The sequence below is a fragment of the Podarcis melisellensis genome (assembly GCF_964234715.1).
Source record: "Podarcis melisellensis genome assembly, chromosome: 6".
In the NCBI taxonomy this organism is placed as follows: Eukaryota; Metazoa; Chordata; class Lepidosauria; order Squamata; family Lacertidae; genus Podarcis; species Podarcis melisellensis.
Window position 1 is genome coordinate 580,383 of NC_138538.1, and position 15,900 is coordinate 596,282.

General features: G+C 51.1%; 1 protein-coding gene across 3 annotated transcripts in view; it reads right to left on the reverse strand.

The window, feature by feature from the left end:
• Positions 1-15,900, reverse strand: part of SLC12A5 (solute carrier family 12 member 5) — a 103,457-nt gene that overhangs the window by 40,225 nt on the left and 47,332 nt on the right. For all 3 annotated transcript variants that reach the window (XM_081916683.1, XM_081916682.1, XM_081916684.1), the window contains exons 2-3: positions 2,800-2,894; positions 149-280 (exon numbers count right to left, since the gene is read on the reverse strand). In XM_081916683.1, coding sequence (XP_081772809.1) covers positions 149-280; positions 2,800-2,894 — 227 coding nt within the window. The remainder of the gene's footprint in view (positions 1-148; positions 281-2,799; positions 2,895-15,900) is intronic.

Sequence of the window (15,900 nt, forward strand, 5' to 3'; positions counted from 1 at the left end):
CCACAGGCAACAGCTCAGCCCCTGACCCTCTGGAAAGGAGGCACACACCTGGGGTCCAGAGCCAACCCCCCTCCGCCCACAACCCCACAAGGAACCCCGCAGAGGCAGAGACCAGTCTCCCGGCGCCCCCCTCCCCTGAATGGCTCACCTTGACGGGCTTCTTCTTGGCTCCCTCGTTGTTCTCTGCCTCCTCGTGCTCCCGGCTGCCCTGAGGCAGGTTGGTGTAGTTGGCCAGGCCGCTGAGCATGGACGACACCATGGGGATGGTGTCCATTTCCTCCTGTGGGGCAGAAGGAGGAGCGGGGCTGAAGAGGGGTTCTCCAGAGGACTTCTCCACATCCCCCTTGGCCCACAACTGCCTCTCCGCTCCCCCCAAACTCTGCACACCCCATTTCTCCCTTGAAACGCAGGTGATGCTGCCACCTTAAGCTGTTGATCCAACTAGGCCAGTGCTGCCTACTTTGGCTGGCAGCAGCTGCCCAGGGTCTCGGGCAGAGAGGGCAGAGCTCTCTTTTTTCTTTTTCTTTTTTGCTGCATTCTGAGCTTTATTGGAAAATGACACGGTGTTTAAAAACAGGGTCTTTGCTTCATAAATAGTCCATTCATAAATGGGGACGTGGTGCCAGAGGTGGAGGGGCAGCCCCCACCATGAAAGGGGTCTCCTCTCCCTTGCACAAGGTGGATGGAGGGTGCCGCGTTGGACAGCCACGTGCCCGCATCCTGCCCTCCCTGTGGAATCTGGCCCCTCAGGCCTCCTTGGGGCCCCGGCTGGCTGGATTCTCCCCCTTCCTCCCCCCTTTGGCTCTGGGGGGCTTGGACCCCTGGTCAGCCTTGGCTTTCTCTCCCTTGGCCTCTTTGGTTTTCTTGGCCGCTGCAGGCGCCTTGGCCTCTGCCTGGGGGGCCCCTCATCCTCGGCCCCCCGTCTTGCTTTCCTTAGACACAGCTTTCCGGGGGGCACCGGGTGTGTTTGCCAGGAGGCCTTGGGAGAGCTCTGTTTCTTGAGGGTTTGGGCCTCTTTCTCCCCCCCCCCGGGGGGGACTTCTTTGCCTTGGGCTCCGCTGGAGGTTTGTCTGGATGCTTGCCAGCTTTCACCTTGGTCCTCTTGCTGGAAGCCTCCTCCTCCTCCTTCCCTTCTGCGATTGCTCCCTGCCTCGGTTTCTCCACAGGAACCTTTGCCTTGGGATTCTTGGCCGCTTTCTTTGGTGTGGGCGCTCTTTTTCCATCCGAATCCGAATGCTTTTCCGGGCTCTTCTTTCCCTTGGCTTCCTTTGTGCCCAGATTGAATCTCCCTGTGGCCCCCAGTGCGGAAGAGTCTTGTGGCCGGATGAGGCAGCCCCTTTCCAGGCCTCTGGCCAGGGCCACCTTCGGGGCGTGCTTCAGGCGGATGGGTCCACCCCGGGGTAGGTGCCCAGGATGTAGCGCTTGATGGCCAGGACAGAGACCCCCTGGTGCTCATTCAGGGTCTTCATCTCCTCCATCACCATGGTCAGCCTGGGCGGGTTCAGGGGGGCCAGGGGGCCGGCCAGCGAGGCAGCGGACTTGGCTGCTGACAAGGCCTCCATTGCAAGCAGCTGGCCAACTCTTCCTCCCCTTCCCACCTCAGGGCAGAGGTCTTTCTCATCACCTGAGCCTGTTTGGAGAAGCTGGGCCTTGAACTGTACATCATAGCTGTCAACCGTTCCCGTTTTTTAAGGGGAATTCCCTTATTCCGAATAGGATTCCTCGCAAGAAAAGGGAACAGTTGACAGCTAGGCTGTATGTACATAAGGACATAAGAGCCTGCTGGATCCGGCCAGGGCCCATCTAGTCCAGCAGCCTCTTCTCACGCTGGCTGAACCCCTGGGAAGCCCACAATCTGAGCACAATGGCATTCACAGGTAGGCTGTGCCTGAGCATGGAGGTTCTGCTACCACAATAGACCTCCCTAAGAAGGGCCTGTGGATCAGGCCAGGGGTCCAGCTAGCCCAGCATCCTGCTCTCACAGTGGCTGACCAGATGCCCAGATGGGAAACCCAGAATCAGGATCCGAGCGCAAGAGCAACTCTCGCCTCCTGCAGCTTCTAGCAACTGGGATTCAGGAGCACGGCTGCCTCCCACTGTGGAAACCCAGTTTGCGTGTCTGCTCTCTAACTCTGTTTCCTTCTCTCTTTTTTAATGGTTTTTATTAAGAATTTCAAGATAAAAAATTATCAAAAACATATCTTCATCCCCCCCATTTCCCCCCTCACCAAGAAAAACCCTCCCTCCCCCCCCCACCCTCCCGGACTTCCCTCAGCTCCTCTCTCTGGTTTTTCAACACAAATTATTCTCTGCATATTATAAAATTGTAAAGATCTTTAAATGATCTATTTATTATGTTAACAATAATAAATCTGTGTGTGTTTATTCAAAACCTTACACGGAGTCCAATTCATTTTGGGGTGTGCTTTTTTAAGTCATTTGTAAAAAGTTCCCATTCTTCTTTAAAGCCACAGTTGTCCTTGTCTCGCAGTTTGTGTGTCAGTTTTGCCAGTTCTGCATAGTCCATCAGTTTCCCTTGCCACTGTTCTTTTGTCGGGATTTCCTCATTCTTCCATCTTTGTGCTATCAAGACTCTTGCCGCCGTTGTCACATATATAAATAAGTTCTTTTATTTCCTTGGCAGGCCTTTTCCTACAATCCCTAACAAGAATGCTTCTGGTTTAACGCTCTGCGTTTCCCATCTTGAGTCTGCCTGCATGCCAGACTCCTTCTCCCCCGCCAGCTGTGGCTCCTCCATCCCAAATCTTCCCTTCCTGATTCAGGACGCGCCCAGCTCACCTCAAACAAGGCCATGTTTTTCCCGTCATATTCCTTCCCCTTCTCCAGGTCTGTGCTGTTGATGAAAGGGCTGCTCTCCTTGGGGTTTCCATCGCCTGAAAGGGGGAGAGAGAGAGATGGATCAGTGCCAGAGGCATGGGGCCATTTTCCTGCCCCTCCCTCCCACCCACGTTGCACAGGAATTGCCCCCTGCTTGGCACCCAAATTGCCCCTGCCCTTGGCTGCTGGAAGCCCATCTTCACGGTCCACCTGCTGCAAAACTCAAGGTTCTCCGTCCACAGAGCTCGGACAGAAATGGGGCAGGGAGCACCGCCAGCTCTCTGTGGCCTCCCACCACCAGCACACACAGACTGGGTTTCCCCTGAGTCGGAAGGGACCCCGAAGGTCCTCTAGTCCAGCCCCTGCAATGCAGGAATCTCAGCTAGAGAATCCTTTGCAGGGGGCCATTGAGAAGGCCATGTATCCAGAGAGCTTCATGGCCAAACAGGGATGTGAACCCAAGTCTCCCAGGTCCTAGTCCAACACTCTCACCACTAGGCCACACTGCCTCTTAATTTCACTTACAGGCCCTGTTTTCCAGGGACAGCCCTGGATTTACAGAAGCCATCCCAGTTTCTGATCTGATCCTGGAACGTCCTGCTTTTCCTTAGGCATAGCTGTCAACATTTCCCTTTTTTAAGGGAAATTCCCTTATTCCGAATAGGATTCCTCGCAAGAAAAGGGAAAAGTTGACAGCTATGTCCTTAGGACATCTCTATTTTCATTGTGGATGGGTATGGCGATGTGACCCCCCAAGCCAAGGAGATAAGTGACTATACAACCCTCAAAAGACATCTGAAGGCAGCCCTGGATAGGGAATATTTAAAAAAAGGTTCAATGTTTTATTATGTTTTTATATGTGTTGGAAACCCCCCAGATGGGCAACATACTAATGATATTTTTTTAATCAAAATATAAACAACAATAAACCATAAAATTATATTTTATTTTTCAAAATAAATCCTCCAGTAAGATGGAAAACAATGATTATTTGGGTATGCATCCACTTTATTCCCCCCCCCGAGACCCTCAGCACATGCTTGCTTTGCTTATGGTTCATCCAGCCCTGATTCAGCCGTAAAAAGTGGGCTTCCCCAGGGGGATACTGGGGGTGTGAATGAGCCCTCATCGTGGCATAGCATGAGCGGAAAAGGAAGAGGAAAAGCCTTTGCACTCAGAGAAGACCTTCCTTTCTGAAGGCCAAGAGTCTGGCTCATCTAGCTTTCCAGGCCAGAAGGTGGACGTGTATTTTTGGGCTGCTGGGACCTGCTTGGCAGAAGCAGAAAAGGGAGGGAGGGAGGGAGAATCCAGAGGGTTTGGCCTTAGCAGCCAAGTTCTGGGTCAAGATTTTTGAGCAGAGCAGGTGCCGCAGAATGAGAAGGAAGATCTCTCCTTCAAGGGCTGGGACACGGAGACCTTCCCTTCTCATCTGAGAGTCTTGCAGATTTATTCATTTTGTTGTGCAACAGAACAGAACTTGTTCCATTATCCTATTTAACCTGAATTAACTTTGTGGGTGATGAATAATAATAATATAATTATAATAATTATTTCTTATTTATACCCCACCCATCAGAAACAATGGCTTCGACCTTCGCTTTCCTTCCTTGAGCAAACCCGAAGCTCAGATCCAACACTCCCGTTCCTCTCATGTAGTCAACTTCCACTTGCGTAATGGAAGCTCCCTCTCCTGCCCCCTGCAGACCCCCCAACATGGGGGGAGAGGGGGAAAGCCCCGTGGCACAGCTGGGATCCTGCCTGAGCACCACTGAATACAATCCTAAGTGCAGCTCTTCCTCTTTCCGGGTCAGCATCTGGACAATGGTCAATGTCTGGACAGGAGACGACTGCTTGGGAATCCCACTCGACCTCCATGCTGTGAACTGCCCTGTGGTCTTTGGATGAAGGGCAGGATACAAGTTTGAGAAATAAAATCAAAATAATAAAGTAATAGGCAAATCAATAAATTGAGGCAAAATTTAGGGCTCCTCCACCTTCCCACTTGCCCCGTGCTTAGAGACCGTGGGCCTTGGGGGGGGGTATTCTGCTTGATAAAGAAATGATGATGATGATGATGATGATGATGATGATGATGATGATGATTTGTACCCCGCCCATCTGGCTGGGTTTCCCCAACCAAGCATGGCTCCAAGCAGTTTTCCCCCAATCCACTCCTTTCACAGGGAAAACTTGTTCTCTAGCTCTCAATTGGAGCAAACATCAGTCCAGAGAAAACCCGAATTGCCGTTTGCTCCGACTGAGTGTTAAAGAGCGGTTTCCCCTGGGGGACAGCAGTGGGGCAAGAGGAAGGGTGGGGGAACTCTTAGTTTCATGATGGGGGGAAAGTGGGATGTAAATGGAAAACGACTCGTCCTGAGGATGGGAGACTCTTGGGGACTGGAGAAGAGGAGAACAGAGCCCTGCTGGATCAGCCCCAGAGGCCCTTGTAGTCCAGCATCCGCCCAGCAGCCGCCCAGATACCCATTGTAGGAAAGCCACAAGCAGAACCTGCGTGCAAGAACTCTCCCTCTTGCAGCTTCTGGGATTCAGAAGCATTGCTCCCTGGAGCTGAGCCTTGGAGAGCCCTCTCTGCCATGAATCTTCAGCTCCTTTTGTAAAGCTATTTAGGTTGGGGGCCAACACTGTCTCCTGTGGGAGAGAGTTCCACAGTTCAACCACATCCTAATCTTCCAATGTTCAGCTTCTCTGGATGCCCCCAAGTCCTGGTGTTCAGAGAGGGAGAAAATGTTCCCCTCTCCTCTCCCTCCATGCAATGGAATTTTTTTTAAACTTTTATCATGGGGGGGGGGAGAGCTTTCTCTGTACGGTGCTTAATTGTATAATTGGTAGGTGGTGCTTTGCAAGTGGTGTGTGAGAGAAAACCAGTCCCTTTGCATGAATGGAGGAGCTCAGAACTTCACTATTTGCCTCAGTTTCTCAGTCTTCCTTTCTTCCTGAAGAAAATGGGTTTGAATAAAGAGGAGGAGCAGCAGGAGGAGACGCTCAAAAGGGGTGTCAGTCAGAGGACCTGGGGCCTGGCAGAAAATACCAGAATATACCCCCCTACGAGGCACTTCTCCGATACAAACCACTCAATGAACCTGCAGAAATTGGAACACGTGGAGTTAAGTGAGATCCCCACTGCTCAGAGCCTGGGGGCTTTGCAGCTGCCTCCTTGGGGGCCCTGATCCCCAGGTACTTCCCTCCTGAATGGAAGAAATGTTCCCCCTCCGACAGGCATTGAGCTGCCCGAGTCAATTGCCACAAGGCCAGGGCATGATCTTGCAATTAAATGGGGTCACTTGTCCTCACATCCTTCTGTGCCTTGTTGCAGCCTCTGCTGCCCGACGGAGGAGACTGCCTGCTTCTCCGTTTCTCCTTGCAAGGACACTGGCCTGGCCGAGGGAGCTCCGGGGCTGGCCTGATAAATAGCTCTGACAGTCCCGCCCTCCTGGGAACGGCAGCTAATTGTTCTCTTGTCCTGGGGCTGAAGACTCTTCCCAGGGCAACAGCCAGAAACTGCCTGTGCCATTCTTCACAGCAGCCATCCAGCCCCTCTCCTGCTGCCCTCTCAGCAAAGGAGTAAACTTTCCAGTGAGGACTGCTGCTTAAAGAGGGGGGGGGGCATTCACAGACCTGCCCTTCCCCCACCCGTCAATTTGGCTTCATTCATTGCCTTGGCCATGAGCATCTCTGGGCAACTGAATCTGACACAAGAACAGCCTGTCTTCTGGATGAGACCAAAGACCTGCAGAGTCCAGCTTCTCACATCAGATCATCTAATCAAACCTCAGTCCAGCCCAGTGCAGGATAGAAGCGTAGCACCTGCGACAGGTGGGCCACCTGGTCTCTGCTGAAATACTACAAGCTGAACATTAGTCCATCATGAGACGCATCAGCAAAAAAACCGAATGCTATTCTAGGCTGCATCAACAGAAGTCTAGTGTCGAGATGAAGGGCAGTCACAGTCCTGCTCTGTTCTGCCTTGGACAGACCACACCTGGAGTTCTGTGTCCAGTTCTGGGCAGCACAGTTTAAGGAGGGTGTTGACAAGCTGGAAGGTGTGCAGAGGAGGGTATGGAAACTAAGCCTTAGGAGGAGCGCTTGAAGGAGCTAGGGATGTTTAGCCTGGAAAAGAGGAGACTGAGAGGAGATATGACCAGCCTTCTTCAAATATCTTAAGGGACTCGAACCAATGTCTTGAAGTTGCAAGAAAGGAGATTCCAGCTGACATCAGGAAGAACTTTCTAATAGCCAGAGCCGTTATGGATGCTTGAGTTGAGATTCCTGCATTGCAGAGGGCTGGACTAGATGTCCACGGGGTCCCTTCCAATTTTATGATTCTATGAACTGGGCCCAGCAACAAATTGGCAGCCAGTGCCATTGGGCCAGGATCCATGCAAAATGCTCGAACCCTCTTTCCCCAGTGAGCAACCCAGACACTGAATTCTGCACCAGCTGAAGTTTCCGAAGCATCTTCAGAGGCAGCCCTGCGTGATCGAACCAGAGCGTAGACGCCACGCCTCACCTTGAGCCCCTGAGTCCTCCTGGCCACCCCTGCCCCCAGCCGGTCCCTGACTGTCCTTTCCTCCTCCTCCTTCAGGTCCTGATCCTGCTGCCTTTCCTTTCCCAGCTCAGGGTTCCATTCTTGGTGCCCATGAGGCAAGCAGGGCTGTCTAGAGGCTTCTAACTGCAGCCACACCAGAGATGCCTTAATGCCAGGCTGACAAAGGGTATTTGCAGTCCCTTTCTGAAAATGCTCGTCCTATTAGCCCGTGGGTAGGCAAACTAAGGCTCAGGGGCTGGATCCGGCCCAATCGCTTTCTCAATCCGGCCCGTGGACGGTCTGGGAATCAACGTGTTTTTACATCAGTAGTATGTGTCCTTTTATTTAAAATACATCTCTGGGTTATTTGTGGGGCATAGGAATTTGATCATTTATTTTTTTCAAAGTATCTTCCGGCCCCCCACAAGGTCTGAGGGAGAGTGGTCCGGGCCCCTGCTGAAAAAGTTTGCTGACCCCTGTATTAGCCTTTTCCCCCACCACACAGTGATCTGGTGGATTCACTGATCCTTTCCCCCTGAACAAAGATCTGTTTCCTAGATAAGCTGCTGTCCACTGCAGCACCCTTTTCTTCTTCTTTTTTTAACACTTCATTAACATTCATTTCCAGCATCATCTTATTCCTTGTAATCTGCTTTGGCCTTTCATGCTCAGGGAAAACATGACCTCATTTCATTTCATTTCAGGGTTTCTGGCGGGAGGGGCTGAAATTGAGCCTCCCATTCAAGCGATCCGGACACAGCAGAGGCAAATCATTAAGAAAAAGAAAGGTTGGCTGCTCAGTTCTACTTAAAAGAACCACTTCTTCAACCGCAATTTCTCAAAATCCAACTAATTGGAATTTGGGGCATTTGAGATAAAAAAAGAAAAGAAGAATGGATATAGTTGCTAAGCACTACCACGGTGCGTGTTAAATTTAGATTCAAGAATATCCAGACACAAGCTGTGATCCTGCGCACACTTACTATGGGTCTCCCTCCCACGGGAGGCAGCGAGGATTAGACAAATTCATGGAGGAAGAAAGGGCTATCTGATTTCTAGAAGACAGCCCTGTTTAGGGAAAATTTTTAATGTCTAATGTTTTACAATTTTTTATGTGCTGTAAGCTGCCCAGAGTGGCTGGGGAAACCCAGCCAGATGGGTGGGGTATAAATAATGTTGTTGTTGTTGTTATAGAGTGGGGGGCAAAGGCCCATGGCCCCGGGTGCACGTTTTAGAGGTGGCCCGAACCAGGAACCCCCAAACAGGGATCCCCATCCTGCCCTACCTGCCTCTGGGGGTCTCTGGGCCCCGGAGCCCAACCTGCCCCACTGCCGCACCCCTAACCCCCTCGCTGAAGGGCCGCCTGGCCAGTGCCCACTCACTCCTCGCTCGGACGGTGAGCGGGCACAGACGAGGGCAGGCAGGCAGAATCTCCAACCCAGAGGAGCTCTCACAAGCCCATCTTCCCATCCTACTCACACTCCTGTCTACACTGGCTTGGTCATTGTCCACAGAGCAGAAGAGGGCAGGATCCCCAAGGAAGTGCCCTCTGGGGAGCTGGCTTCAGGGATCAGGCCCATTAAAAAGATGTCTGTAAAGTACAGATGGTACTTAACACCAGTGAAGTTAGCAAAAATGTATCAGACTCATGATAATAAATGCTGGAAATGTAAGGAAAAAGAAGGCACCTTTTACCACATGTGGTGGACGTGCCCCAAGGTAAAAGACTTCTGGGAAAGGATTTATAATGAACTGAAAAAAGCGTAGAAAAACACATTTATTAAAAAAACAGAAGCCTTTTTACTTGGTATAGTGGGGGGTGAAATCCCCAAAAGGATGTTACTTTTTTCTGTATGCCACAAGAGCTAGCGAATATTGCTAGCGAAGAATTGGAAGAAACTAGATTTACCAACTATCGAAGAATGGCAGATGAAGATGATGATGGACTATATGGAACTTGCTGAAGTGACCGGGAGACTCCAAGACCAGAGAGAAGAAACAGTGGAAGAAGACTGGAAGAAGTTTAAGGAATATTTGAAAAAATATGTTAATATTTAAATTCTAGAATAGCTTTGGAAGTGGATATAGGCTGTAGGGTTAGAAGTAGAAGATAGTGTATTTTAAAATAGTATTCTTTGTAAGTGATAAAATGTGAAGATTTTTATGGTAAAAGTAAGTGTGATAAAAAAAGGTTAAAAATTATGATATATGTAAACTGCTAAAGATGAGGTAAAATGAAAATCAGATGGGGGGGGGGACTTGGGGAAGCCCACCTAACAATGTTTTGAAAAAATAAGGATAAGACAAGAATTTCTTTGTATTGCTTGTTTTTCTGTTTGTGTTGTTTAGTTGTGTTATAAAATGAATAAAAAAATGGGGGGGGGAGATGTCTGTAAAGAGGACATGAAGATCGATCCCTCGTGCCAGGAATTCCTTGCAGGAGACCCCAGGGCCTGGTGGGGGCCGAGTTCCACCCCCCTCGAGGTCTGCCTCTGGCCAGCTCTCTTCAGTTGTGATTCCTGCATTGTAGGGGGTTGGACTCTGATTCTAGATTTCACCAGCCATATCCTGCCCGCGTCCTCAAGCTGCAACAACTGAAACCGATCCCACCCCCTGTAACTGGATGGTCCCCTCGGGATCTCCCACAAGCCTGAACCACCTGCAGCGTCAGTTCAGCAGAGGCCCCAGCGACTCCCCCTCAAAGTCATTTCTGCAGTTCCACTGTGTGGGAGAGCTCTGGAATGAGGGGGGACGGCAGTTCAGGGTATTGGAAGAGAGACGGAAATGGAGTCAGCATCCACGGTCCCTTTGGACCAAAGATATATAACATTAAAACACCGAATACTCTGCCCGGATATAGCCAGAGGCCAACATTAGAAGAGGAATACGACTTTCCTCTGGCTAGTAAGAAGCAGAGAAAACTGGGCTTGGCTCAGAGGAATCAGACTCTGTTGATGGACACGGGAGCCAGATTTATGTACCACCTCACTCAGCTACAGTTTAGGGTCTCAGGTTAGTACAATTCTTTAAACCAGATTTTACATAATGGGTGAAAAAGTTAATAGAAGTATTGTAAGATATATGCTTTCGGTTGTCATATTTTTGTACATGTGCATATCCAAACAGTCTTATTTATGTTTCCCTTGTCCTTAGTGTTACAGAATTATAGAACTGCAGAGTCCGAAGGGACCAAAAGTGTCATCTAGTCTAAGCCCCTGCAATGCAAGAAGGAATAATGCATGTCTTAGAATACCACACACCTGCCTTATGGTAACACAGGGCAGGAGTGCTCTGAAACTTGACAGAGCATGTCCTAATCCGGCCTTGATGTGCATGGATGGACCTGGAGCTAGATTATTTCTTAAAACTACTTGGTTCACTTCTCTGACCGGCAGTCGCCAAATATTTCGCATTCCAAGATGTGAAGGAAAAGAAACTATTAGAATTACCTTTCTTCCCATGAACAAGGGGTAAAGGTAAAGGGACCCCTGACCATTAGGTCCAGTCGTGGTCGACTCTGGGGTTGCGGCGCTCATCTCTCTTTATTAGCCGAGGGAGCCGGCGTACAGCGTCTGGGTCATGTGGCCAGCAGGACTAAGCCGCTTCTGGTGAACCAGAGCAGCGCACGGAAACGCCGTTTACCTTCCCGCCAGAGCGGTACCTATTTATCTACTTGCACTTTGACGTGCTTTTGAACTGCTAGGTTGGCGGGAGCAGGGACCGAGCAACGGGAGCTCACCCCGTTGCAGGGATTCGAACTGCCAACCTTCTGATCGGCAAGTCCTAGGTTCTGTGGTTTAACCCACAGCGCCACCCACATCCCTATATCAACAAAGGGTAGGTTCTATTTATTAAATCATAAGTCATCTCACACGGAAAAGAACATGTCCCCTTTCTTCAAAATGCTTTATTTTTCAAGGTTTTGCAGCTGGTGAATGTACACAAGTATAATTAGATGACTAGTCAAGAAGGCAGCGAAAGAAAGCCAGGCCATCCTTAGCCAAGGTTCGGGTCCTCTAAACACTGAGCTAGGAGGGTCACACTCTGCACTCAGGGGCACTGACCCATCAGAACCAGAGCCTGCTGGATCAGGCCAGTGGCCCACCTGGTTCAGCATCTCCTCTTCTCACACGTGCTCACCAAGATGCCTGCAGTGAACCCACCAGCAGGATCCGGGCACAAGAGCAACTGGGATCCAGAAGCATCGCTGCCTCTGACTATGGAGGCAAAGCAGAGCCAACCTGGTAATAATAACAACAACAGCAACAGCAACAACAATACAGTACATTTTATTATACCCCGCCCTCCCCAGCCAAGACCGGGCTTAGGGTGGCTAACACCAGATATAAAAACAATTGATTAAAATACAACTTAAAAACAAGATTAAAATACAACATTAAGATGCAGCCTCATTTCAGTAGGAACTCAAATCAAAAACGTTTTTGGGGATGAAAACGTCAAGTCTTCACCAAGGCCAACTATCCAGACTATTCCTACGTGGGCCAGAAAAAAAGCCAGGGAAGTCCCCAAATAGGAGTTCCATCACAGAAGGAGAAAGGAAAGAGGGGGAGGGGGAGGGGATCAAGTTGATTCCAAGCCAAAGGCCAGGCGAAACAACTCTGTCTTGCAGGCCCTGCAGAAAGAAATCAGATCCTGCAGGGCCCTGGTCTCATGAGACAGAGCGTCCCACCAGGCTGGGGCCAGTGCTGAAAAGGCCCTGGCTCTGGTTGAGGCTAATCTGACTTCCTTAGGGCCCGGGACCTCTAGGGTGTTGCTATTTATGGACCTTAAGGTCCTCCGCGGGGCATACCAGGTTAGAAGCCATTGCTAGCCCTCTCCTCCTCCATGAATTTGTCCAATCTTCTTTTAAAGCCATCCAGGCTGGCAGCCATCGCTGCCTCCTGGGGCAGCGAGTTCCAGCGATTAACTATGCGTGCATTAAAAGTGCTTTTTTCCCTGTGTTTTACTTCTGAGTGAATATGCATAGGCTTGTGCTGCCAGCACGTTTCATCGCATGACGACTTTGCCTCCGAATTAACCGTGCTCCTAGCCCTCTGCTTGCCAAATGCCTCTTGCTTTGGGAGCCTTTTGCCCAAGTCCCGGGGAACACGACAAGCATCTCTCGCAGAGTGGAAAATGCACCTCGCTTATGAAACTTTGATGCGGAAGTTCTCCTCTGCTCGCCATGCATGAGCACACGCAAACCCACCCGCACCAGTCTAAAAATGCAACATCCAGAGCCCCAGGGGGGTGAGGGGGGAGGCCCAAGTGTAGATAACAAGCCAGCCGGCAGGATCCTTGTCCGCACGATGCTTTGCGCAGAGCTCTGAGCCCTGTCATGTTCGCTCTCTCCCCCCCCCCCCACGTCTGCCTGAAACATGCAAGCACCCTGGGCCCCCCAGGGGGATCGGAAGAGCACAATATATAACCAGAGCTGCGCAGAGAAACCCAGCCAGAGAGAGAGAGAGAGAGAGAGAGAGAGAGAGAGAGAGAGAGAGAGAGAGAGAGAGAGAGAGTTGAGGAACCAGCCAGCCAGATGTTAATGGGCAAACATCTGAAAAGCAGATTGCGGAGCCAAGGGCAACCAGTTCCAACCTCCCCCCTCGCCTGGTCGCTTGTGGCAGATGAAGGAGGGAGGCGCCTGGGACCCCACAACCCCAAGAAGCCAGTTGCGGGGGGAGGGAGACTCCCCTGGGGGGCAGTCCAGGGGGACGTCATCACTCCAGGGCCTCTGCCATCACCAGGCTTCTCTTCGCTGCACAACCAGAAGAGCTGGAGCTTAGACAATCACTTGCAGTGGGGCAGCAGTGGGGGGGGTCAGCCTGTGGCCAATGGCAGGGGACCCCCAAGGGAGCAGAGGACCAGGCCCTGACTTTCTCCCAAAGGATGTGGGGAGGGGGACTGAGGGCAGGGAGCTGGTGGGCGAGAGGGTTGGGGAGCCAAGAGCCCATCAAGAACAGCATCTTGTCCTCACAGGGGCCAACCAGGTGTCCATTGTGGGAGAGCTGCGAGCAGGATCCGAGCCCAAGAGCCCCTCTCCCTCCTGGGGGTCCCAGCAACTGGGATCCGGAAGCATCCCTACGGGACCACCTCTCCTGGTCTGCCCCGCAGAGGACCTTAAGGTCCACAAATGACAACATTTTGGAGGTCCCAGTTCGCAAGGTGGTTAGACTGGTCTCAACTAGGGCCAGGGCCTTTTCAGTACTGGCCCTGACGTGGTGGACCACTCTGTTACAAGAGACTAGAGCCCTGTGGGACTTGACATCTTTCCACAGGGCCTGCAAGACAGAGCTGTTCCTCCTGGCCTTTGGTTTGGACTCAGTCTGCCCCTTATGTTTCCCTCCCCTTATAGTCTTGATCTATCGGCTACTTTTAAAATGAGGCTGCTTTTTTAAATTGCATTTTAACCTGTATTTTAAATTGGGGGTTTTTCTCCACCTATTATGTTTTTCACTGTAATTTTACTGATGTTAGCCACCCTGAGCCTGGCTTTGGCCGGAGAGGGTGGGGTATAAATAAAAATTATTATTATTATTATTATTATTATTATTATTATTATTATTATTGCTGCCTCTGACTATGGAGGCAGAGCAGAGCCATCGTAGCCATCCATAGCCCTCTCCTCCTCCATGAGTAATAAGAATTAATAATAATAATAATGATAATAATAATAATAATAATACTCCACTGATCTGCCTGGGTTGCCCTAGCCATTCTGGGCACCATCCAACACACATAAAAATAATAATAATAATAAATCAAACATTAATAGTAACAATCTGTTTCGATAAAGAAAGTCAGAATAGCTTTAAAACAAACAACTCCTATCAAATAAAACAATATTCAGTAATCCATTAGAATCCAATAGCCATCCTCTTTCAAAGCCATCCAGGTTGGTGGCCGTCCCTGCCTCATGTGGGAGGGAGTTCCACAGTTTAACTCCGTGCTGTGTGAAAAAGGGCAGGGCTTTATCCGCCTTGAGTCTTCCAGCTCTCAGCTTCTTCGGACATTCACGAGGTCTCTGTCCACTTTCTCCATGCCATCCATGATTTTTATCAGCTTCTGAGATCATTATCCTCTGGTGCTGCTGACCCCCCCCCCCCCCAGGGCAGAGAAGCTTCCTCTAATTCCCCTTAACCCCCCCCCCCCGGGACCAAGCCGTCCCTCCTGCCTCTGTGTCCCCAGGGAGCAGAAGGGAGCCCACGCTGAGCTTGCAGCCAGGGCAGCTGGGCTTCGCAGCACCCGGGAGAGCCAAATGCACTGCTTGCTCACTCGGAGGAGCCCACGGAGCAGGGCCTGTGCGGGCAACGTCTCCCGGGAGCCGTGAGGCAGACGAAAGCCCAGTGGCGGCTGAACTTTGCAAGCAGCCGGAACCAGCCTGGCCCAGGAGAGAGAAGGAAGGGTCTGAGATGGACGCGCATGGCAGCAGTGCTGAGGAATGAGGCTGGCAGTGCCACCCCTCAACCAACAGAGAGCCTGGGCAGAGAGGAGCAGCAGCAGCCAGGGCACTGCCAGGAGGAAGGCAGCCTGCATCATGCAGAGAAAGGGCAGGCAGAGGAGACCAGGCTGGAAGGTGGAAGGGAGAACTTTTGGGCACCAGCCTCCAAAGGCAGCCTCAGAGCTGAGGTGGCACAAATAGGAGCACAAGGACAGCTCTGTTCTGCCCTGGTCAGACCCCAGCTGCAGTCCTGTGTCCAGTTCTGGGCAGCCCCTTTAAAGAAGGACATTGACAAGCTTTATAACGTTCCGTTTGGTCAACTGAAGCGGGCACAATCTCCAGACTCTCCCAGTGTCCCTATGTTCCAGTCCCAGTTTCTGATTTGATCCCAGAATGTCCTGCTTTTCCTTGTTGTTGAGTCGTGTCCGCCTCCCCTGGACCAGAGCACGCCAGGCCCTCCTGTCTTCCACTGCCTCCCACAGTTTGGTCAGACTCATGTTGGTAGCTTCGAGAACACTGTCCCACCATCTCGTCCTCTGTCCTCCCCTTCTCCTTGTGCCCTCCCATCTTTCCCAACATCAGGGTCTTTTCCAGGGAGTCTTCTCTTCTCATGAGGTGGCCAAAGTCTTGGAGCCTCAGCTTCAGGATCTGTCCTTCCAGTGAGTATTTCATGGATCACTGCCTTCTCGTGGCAAAGGGGCTTGAATAACTCAGAAAAGCTACAAGCTGTGCCATGCAGGGCCACCCAAGACGGACAGGTCATAGTGGAGAGTTTTGACCAAATGTGATCCACCTGGAGCAGGAACCCGCAGGCCCTCCAGTATCCCTGCCCAGAAAACTCCATGGACAAAGACAACAGGCTTTTCCTTCGGACCTCCCTCTTTTCAGCGGAGAAATGTTGGAGGGTATGCAGTCTCTGGTCCTGTTAACTTGCCAGCTCCTCTTCTGGAAACAAAGTGCACAGCTGGCTTAAGTGCTCCTTAGAATCACAGAACAGAATCACAGAATTGTGGAGTTGGGACCCCCAAGGTCCTCTAGTCCAACCCCCAGCAGCGCAGGAAAGCAGCCTGCTCCCTCC